The sequence below is a fragment of the Hemiscyllium ocellatum genome, chromosome 31, assembly GCF_020745735.1.
Source record: "Hemiscyllium ocellatum isolate sHemOce1 chromosome 31, sHemOce1.pat.X.cur, whole genome shotgun sequence".
Classification (NCBI taxonomy): domain Eukaryota; kingdom Metazoa; phylum Chordata; class Chondrichthyes; order Orectolobiformes; family Hemiscylliidae; genus Hemiscyllium; species Hemiscyllium ocellatum.
Genome location: NC_083431.1, coordinates 22,515,393 through 22,524,496, shown reverse-complemented (window position 1 = coordinate 22,524,496; position 9,104 = coordinate 22,515,393). Strand labels below are relative to the sequence as shown.

At 40.2% G+C, this 9,104-nt stretch overlaps 1 protein-coding gene across 1 annotated transcript in view; it reads right to left on the bottom strand.

The window, feature by feature from the left end:
* Nucleotides 1-8,111: 8,111 nt before the first annotated feature.
* Nucleotides 8,112-9,104, bottom strand: part of sez6b (seizure related 6 homolog b) — a 428,333-nt gene continuing 427,340 nt past the window's right edge. Inside the window, exon 15 of the mRNA XM_060847773.1 lies at nucleotides 8,112-8,438. Coding sequence (XP_060703756.1) covers nucleotides 8,273-8,438 — 166 coding nt within the window. The 3' untranslated portion in view covers nucleotides 8,112-8,272. The remainder of the gene's footprint in view (nucleotides 8,439-9,104) is intronic.

Sequence of the window (9,104 nt, the reverse complement as noted above, 5' to 3'; positions counted from 1 at the left end):
TAAAGCTGCATGTGTTAAATGGAGTGTTTTAGCAGGAATTCTAGATCTTAGGGTGAAGGTAGCAGAGCGGTTGTAATTCAATTCAGGGATGCTGCAGGGGTTGGAATTAGATGAGTAAAGATATTTCAGAACTTGTAGGGCGAAAGGAAATTAGAGATAGGGAGGGGCAAGGCCATGGAGGAATTTGAAAATGATTGGAAATGAAATCTACTGAACAGTATCACATATGCAACTAAATAAGTATTAGCATGACAATGAAAAAAATTGTGCTCAGAACTTGGACAATTGTGGCACAGTCATATTTATTGGCCATATCGTACCAACCTATTAAAGTGGAGATCAACATTCTTATTGAATGACCCTTTTTCTCCATAGTAATGATGCACCCACAATGGTATGGTTACAATTATATGATATTGACCCACTGTCGACAAAGAAACAGCAATATATGTCCATCAGAATATTGGGCAACTTGGGGGGGGATCTTGGAGATGGTTGGTATTCATGAGACATTCTGCTTCATTCCATCTTGCTGGTGGAGGCCATTGGAATGGAAGTGAGCATTTGTATGCAGATCATGTTGTTCAATGGAATGCTGACTATTTATAGGTGTGTCGACAATGATACCGTTTGAGTTAATGCAGCAATTTTTAGAAAATGCATTATGCTCAAGCAATATAGGTCAACGTAATCAAAGTAAATGGAACATATCTACTTAATGCACATCTCTCAGCATCTAGGAACAAAGAAAACAAAGTATTCGACGATCAAAAACATCAAGGCACTCTTATTGATCTTATAATTTTACCAGCAAATACACAAATAGGCTAAAGTGCATTTAATTTCTGGTGTGAGTATGTGTGTTTAGATCATATGCCTCAATGCTGGTGTTAATTATTGACTTACTAAGGAGCAAGGTAGTCAGCTACATCAGGATTCCTAATGACCTACATGTGGCGAGTGCCATCATGTTGCTGATTTGAGACCGATCAACACTAGAGGGACTTTTGAGAGGTCACCTTGTGAACCAATGTTTGGAGAATATTCACTTTTAAACTTGCTCATATTGCAATGATCTTGATAGGGTTACACCAGTTAATGTTCTTCTCAATGAAGTCTGACCCAAAACTACATGTTGATGTTGGACCCAGGAAATGATGGCACCATTAAAGTGCCAGGGAAGGTGATCTTGCTTAAGACGGGAAGTATGTGCCATGTTGGTCCAAGTATGAATTCAGTGTCTGAGCAGCATATCAAACAGCACATAGGTGCTAAAAGAGAAGTCTTGGGTAAACATTTAAATTGTTCTCCATGCGACCTTTTCACCTCCACTTTATTTCCCAGAATGAGGGTAATGCAAATGTTCCACAGTAACTAGGTTCTCATTGATTGCTTTTTCCTGAAACTGGAGTAGCCACTCCACTCCCTTCCCGAACCATGCTGCTTCCATGTGATAAGAAAGGCTGTTTGAGTGCACAAGCCAAAAATGCAAATGAATTTATCTCTCATTTTCAGGCACATGGCAGCCAAACTACTAGCATTGTTCTCACTGAGTAATTGAGTCCATTGTTCAGTGGATGGTATTTTATTAATCTGAGATTGATTGCATCATTCACAATTGCCTGCCTTCTTATGTTGCAGCATTGAGCGGATATGTATCCCTGCATTGTGAGAGTCAACTTTCTCAGCTCTCCTAGAATGTAAAAACAATAAACCTGGCAAACAGGCTAAAGTGGCTCAACTGGTCTTGCAGTTATTTTCAATCAATCTGTTTGGACTTTTATGATATAACTGTAGTGGAACTTGAACTTGGATCTCCTGACCCAAAGGTATGGACACTACTACTCTGTTCCAAGACCCCTTCTGACTGGACTTGCATACCTCCAAATAGAGGCCCAGTATATTCATTTCCAACTTTGTTTTACCATTTAATCTCTCTGGGTTGCAGAGGACATTCAGATAGTTGAACACTGGGAACGTTCACAGAAGTTGCTCTGAATCTGGTACAAGTTTTCTGGGATCTGGGAACAAAGGCAGCAACTGGTGCCACAGAGGCAGGAAACCAATGAAAACCCATTCAGATGCCACACTCCAAAGGAGAACAGCTCCCCACTGTCAGGATGGTCTCTTAATGGTTGTGAAACCTGGCAGCTCCTAAGCTAGGAGCCTCTTGAAGGTAGGCCAGAAAACTCGCTGAGCCACACACTATACTCCAATGAAGGAGCCAACACCAGTCCTGTGGAAAGGTGACCTTTCCATAGAATTATCTTCCTTATTCTCAAATTTGCAGAAGACATCTGAGAATTCCTCCATTTGGAGGCAACCTCATTCTTGTCTTTCTGCCTGAGGTTAGAGTCATAGTCATAGAGATGTGCAGCACGGAAACGGACGCTTTGGTCCACCTTGTCCATGCCAACCAGATATCCTAACCTAATCTAGTCCCAATTGCCAGCATTTGGCCCACATCTCTCTAAACCCTTCCTATTCATATGCCCATCCAGATGCTTTTTAAATGCTGTAATTGTACCACCCTCCGCCGCTTCCTCTGGCAGTTCATTCCATACACGCACCACCCTCTGCGTGAAAATGTTGCCCCTTAGGTCCCTTTAAATCTTTCCCCTCTCACCCTAAACCTATGCCCTCTAGTCTGGACTCCTCCACCCCCAGGGAAAATACCTGATCTATTTATCCTATTCATGCCCCTCATGATTTTATAAACCTCTATAAGGTTATCCCTCAGCCTCTGACACTCAAGGGAAAACAGACACAGCCTATTCAGCCTCTCCTGATAACTCCCTTCTTGTTCCAGTCAGGCATCAGTTCCTCTAATTAGATGGTGAACATTTCCAACAAGTTAAATAATTGGTCATGTGCTGTAATGTCAAGCCACAGACAGGCAGCTAACAAGCAGGAGATCAGAATATACATATGGTCCTGTCCTTGAGGACTTGATCCTCCTGAAATGTTCCAGCCCAAAACTCTCTCACATCCTTCCAGTGGAACACAGAGTGATAGAGGCCTAGTGATAAAATTCTTTGACGTTTCTCCAGGAAGGAAAACCAAAAAGACTATAGAGAGAGGTTGGTTAGGCTGAGTCTATTTTCCCTGGAGTATTGGAGACTGCAGGGTGACCTTATCGAAATGTGTAAAATCATGAGGGGCATGGATAGGGTGAATAGCCATGGTCTTTTTCCCAGGATAGGTGAGTCCAAAACTAGAGGGCGTAGGGTTCAGGTGAGAGGTGAAAGATATAAAAGGGACCTTAGGGGCAAATTTTCACACGGTGAATCGCGCATGTTTGGAATAAGCTGCCAGAGGAAATGGTGGAGGCTGGTATAATAACAACATTTAAAAGGGATCCGGATGGGAATATGACTAGAAAGGGTTCAGAGGGATATGGACCAAATGCTGGCAAATGGGACTAGATTAATTTAAAATATCTGGCCGGCATGAATGAATTTGACCAGAGGGTCTGTTTCTGTGCTGTACAACTCTATTACTCTACAATTTAGTAACACTACAACTTAGTGTTTTCCCCCCCCTTCTGGTGCAGAGAAGGTGATATAAATAATACCACATTAGGTTTCAAACTATCAAGTTTATAATACTGTAAATTGCTGTTTATATAATGTTGTTTATAATGCTGTATTCAAGTTGGTTAGAACCACAGAAGGTTAGCAATACAGAAAAAGGCTATTGACTCATTGTGTTTGGCCTGGTTCCTTACTGAAGCACTCCAAAACTAATTGCTCATAATACAGGGAGCAGGCCATTTGATTTAGCAGTTAAACAATTGATAAATTTCTTTGCATAGTTTAAAAAGGCTGGATTTCTTTCTGTTGTTGAACTCCTCAGAGTCCCAGGAAAGCGGTCCATTTGCTATGACAGCAAAGCATCATGATTGTTGTACAATGAAAGGTACGCAATGGGTTAAGATTCCATGCCTGCTAACATTTTCTGGCGCTGACAAGTTGGTTTTCTTTTTCAGACTAAATAGAGACATTTTTGCAATCTTCAGTCAGGTCTGATCAGCATTACAATAAAACAGAAGTGACATACATCAAGGGCTATGGCTGTGCCAGGGTTAGGTAGGTAAAGGGACAGCCAAATCTAAAGGCTGAAATATTAGCTTTAACAAATATCTGAGCTGGTCAAGATTGGAGCCTTTTCTTTTGTCTGAAGCCAATACAATTTGTCTTGGTTCGAGCAACAAGTGGCCTCTGAAGCCAAATTCTTTTCCAATTAGGATTCAAAGCCACTGTAGCAGTGGGGTTCATGCCAATCCTTTTGACACCTCTTGCTCCGCTGATAAGCTAAAACTTTTGGCCAAGTTAGATGAAAACCTGAACAACTGATTATATTTCGGGTCATAGAGATGTTCACTATCTTTAAATGGTGATCAGTCAATGTAAAAGGGAAGCTCATGAGATGCCAAACACATCAATCTAATTGGCTCAAAACTCACTCTGTTAGTTAATTGTGGGGAACAGGGAGCTGTTAACTGTATCTCCTACTGGACTGCTTGTTCTCTGCCACAGGATTTGGTGCCAGTAATATTTCAACAATCCAGCCCCAGGTATTCCATAAAGGAAGTTGCAAAATGATTGAAGAACAAGAAACAACAGCAAACAAAATGAACAGATGCCACACACTTTAATAATGAATTAGTTTTCATTCACAGTTCCTAGAGACCATATTGATTTAGCAATTGCATAATTCAGTTTGGAGCACTTTTCTTATAATAAATAACAAGTAAATTGGGAGTAAATCTTTGTGCATTCAATACAATCCTTCAATTTGACTAGCATTAAGTTTTTTTTTGGGGGGGGGGTCAATTTTGAGGATTCCGACTGTGATTGCAAATAAAGCTATAGAACTAAATATACAGATTCAGTTCACAAACAAAATAATGCCAAAACCATAACTAGAGCTAATTCACTATATGGCAATGCTTTGCATATGTTTTGATCATTATTGTTTCTGTCTTAAAGCTTAATTTGTCAGTTAAACTGATTTGAAAATAAATTACCACCTTGCAATAATAATCACCTTTCACAACGAGAAAATAAATTCCAAATACAGCAAAAATACCATTCTGTTCCATACAGTTTGATCATGTGCAATTCTACTTTCAGAATAAAAATACCATACTAGATCCATTTGTACAAATCTAAAATTTCAAATAATTTTAATTTCATTTTTGACTGGGATCTGAATGTTTGTCATTACTTTAATATTTTGAATCAAGGCTGATGATGGGTTTCTAGATAAGTCATCACTTCGTTTACTGACTCCACAGAAAGAATGAGGTTATAATTTTCCATGAAATTAACCTGGATCTCATACGCTGGCTTATTGTAAAATCAGGAATACTTCGCTGGTTGTCATCTAACTTCAGTGAAGGGGCATCTTGGAAAAATTTGCCCCTGGCATTTAACTTTCTTCTCTGCACTAAGGATGCAACAGCATCTGTGAATAGGCTAAAAAATGAATGTGTACTCTCTGACTGTAGAGCAATGCTCCCTGCTCAATTTTTTGTCTCACTTCCCTTCACTGGATGTGATAAGATATGTTTACCATGGATCTGTTGATATATTTTCCTCGTTGTTTTGGTCAGGTTTTAAACAGGTGAAGATCAATGGAATGAAACCATTCTGGACAATGGTGGCAAACAAGTGTTGAACAACATTTTATGGTATTGTAATTTTGATCTGTTCAATTTGAATATGCTAGAATTTCCATTACGTCTGAAGCAGTAAAACATCTCTACGAAGAGAGTGTTTTTAAAATACCTTAGAGATGTGGAGGCTGCATTTCTATTGGGTTGCAGATCAGATAGAGAGTTGCCAGGGTGTCTTCTTTTCCCTGCTCAATGATAGTGATGGGGCATGCAGTCAATTCTAATGGGCAGCTCACCAACTGTGGGTGCACAGGAAATCCGCTAACCTCAAGTTGAACATTACCAACAGCATTCAAATAAGGGTGGGAAGCAGCTGTTCATAAAGAGGAGGAATGATAGGGTAGGGGAGGCATGTTATGGATGATCTTGGATGATTTTTATGGGATGAGGGGTTGCATTCAATGAGTTCCTGGAAAGCAATTTTCAAATGACTTCCAGCTGTTCCTTGAGGGCCTGCTGATTAGGCTGCCTAGTGCTCAAATTTCATAGGACCTCACTTTTTTAGAATTCTTTCATGGGCAGAGGAATTGCTGACAAGGTCTGCACTTGCTGCCCATCCCATTCTGCCTTTGAACTAGGTGGCTTGCTAGGCCAATTCAAGGAGTAATGAAGAGTCAATGGCATTGCTCCAGGTCTGGAGTCACATGAAGGCCAGATTGGTGGTAATGTGTTAGATTTGCTTACATTCAAGAGTATGAGTGAACCAGATGGGTTTTTGCAACAACAGTTTAACAGTTTCACGGTCACCATTAATGAGATTATCTTTCAATTCTAGATTTAACTAATTGACTTTAAATTTAGGTTGGGTGGGATTTGAACCCTTGCCCTCTGGAGCATTAGCTTGGAGTCTAGATTTTCTATCAACATTACCACCAAGCCACTGTCTGCCCCAGACTCATCAGGTTCCACCCTGTTCTGAGTCATAAAACTGGTGGCTAAATTGAAAACTACATCAAGTGGGACTTAGGCAACAAGCTGGCAGAGAGCTTCATTTGTCTGTTTTGATCTTGCTGGGCTCTGTTAAAGTTGAAATGAAGAGCAGAAGTGAAACCAAAGCTTCTGATGTTAGTGCAGCTGACTCTTATGTAAAAATGCCAGGACTCGGAGACTGGGGTTGATTTAGTTTTAATTAAGCTGCACCCATCCATATGCTCTTTTGCTTTACTTTTAAAGGTTTCTGACATGGAGTGGGGATGGGAGAAATATTGTCATTCCCAGCTTATTGTTTTGTTCAGTGTTAGGCAAGAATCTGTGAGAGGAAGAAAAGCCCACCCTTCACGTGGATGCATGAGAAGGCTGGTCACTCTAAATAATCCACATCAAGAAATAACAGCAAATGGTTGTGTTAGCCTTTTCAGTGGAAAAGTTTCAATTTAATATCTCGGCGTAGGGCTTTTCATATTAAGAATGAAAACTATCCGCTCTCTGTTTAATCGGTAAGCTCAGTAGAGTTCCACCTCAGACTGATACATTTGACTGTGTAACAAAGAGAAGGTGCTGCTTGCTTTATTTGTGAACAGAAGAAAATAGAACCCAAACATGAACACTTCTAAAGTCAATCACTTATTGCGCTAAATCATTTACATCATGTTTCAACCCTGATTCACGGGCTGTACTGTATAAATGTTTTAACGTGTTTAAAAATTGAGATTCAGCATCAAATGGCTTTTAAATTGAGGTCAAGGGGACATACAGTAAATGACTAAGGTGAGAAAGACCAAGGAAGATGATGAGGTAAGTCTAAAGCAATATATAGGTGATCAAGGACTGGTGTTTTAAAAACCTTTCAACTGGGATGTCAGTGTTTGATGACCTCATTAAGGTCTGCTGTAAAACTGAATTTAGTCAGGTTAGCTCTGTCTGAAGAGCAAGTTATTTTTAAGAACCTGTAAACTATTCATCAACTCTCAGGTAAATTGCTGATGCTCCAGAAATTTGAACATGTCGGAAACTTCATCTGCATTCTTCTTGAAAAGGGCAAAACTAATTCCAGTAATTCTGAGTGCATTCTGTTCACTATTTATTCATAATACAGGTTCGCTGGCCAGAAACATTAACTGTGTCTGTGAGGCAGCAACATTAACAGGAGATTAAGAAAGCTGGAAATCACAGGGAGCACTATCTCAGAATGCTGCTAAGGTCACTCAATAAATATCAGATTTCTAGTTCACTGTCGATTTTCATTGACAGCGATTTGATTTTGAATCACCTGACCTCCTTTACTGCACATTCAGTAATACAGTGAAATCCCCTCAGTATCCTGATACGCAGAGACACTGCACCAAAGTAATGCTTACATCAAATGTAATAGATTCTAAAGCATAGATCACCAAGAATAGAAACATAACCATGCGAAATTTTATCAGAAGTTTTGCAGTTTTCTAACAGAAACAAAAACCAAAATGTAACTGACACACCAAAAGGTCACAATGAATCTGGAACAAAAGCTATATTGAAAATAAATACGAATGGTAATGGTTTTTAAATATATAATGCAAGGACTTTGTGAGATGACTGACGGATGGCTTCAACAGGTTTCATGCCTATGGCAAGCAGCTTGTAAGAGGACAACTGTGATGTGATGGAAGCTGTTCAGGTAAGGACAGGCGCATTTTCAGGATCCAAATCCCTCAGCTGGAGGGGCTCATTACTTACTCCTGTCTCATATATGGGATTGTCGAATGCTGATTCCACGGTGATGTGGTTGTAGGGATGAGGGCCAGCCAGTGGCAGCCTTAATGTGGACTTTCCCTGGAACCTGGGAAGAGAAGTGAAGTAAAAGAGCTTTGTCAAAACTCTTCATGTAGATAGAACACTGTGCACTAGGCAGTGGCTTCAGACACTCACTTCTCACCAGAAGCTGAGCATCAATGGACCTGCTCACTACAACAACAACTTCCTTTAATATATCACCTTTAATGTTGTAAAGCACGCCAGGCTCTTCACAGGAATGTCAAACACCATTTGACACTGAGCCAGAAAAGGATTGGTTAGGACAGGTGGCCAAATGTTTGTTTGAAAAGGTAGGTTTTAAGGAGTGTTGTAAAGGAGGAGGAGAGAGAAAGAAACGTGGAGGGATTTAGACAGGGTATTCCAGATCTTAGGCAGCTGAAAGCATGGCCACCAATGGTGGAACAATTAAAACCAAGCAAGCATCTAGAGGAAATTGTGACAGCATTGTACTGTCCCTTTCTCTGGACTGGGTTAGGATTTGAGTGGATTACAAAGAGAGAAAGGGGCATGGACATGGAAGGATTTAAAAAGTAATGAGAATTTCAAAAGTGAGACATTGTTAGACAGAGACAATGTAGGACAGTGAGCACAGAAGAGATTAATAAATAGGACATGGTGCAGCTCAAGACATAGGCAGCAGAGTTTTGGATGAGTAAACATTTACACAGACTGGTAGGTGGGCCAGGAGACC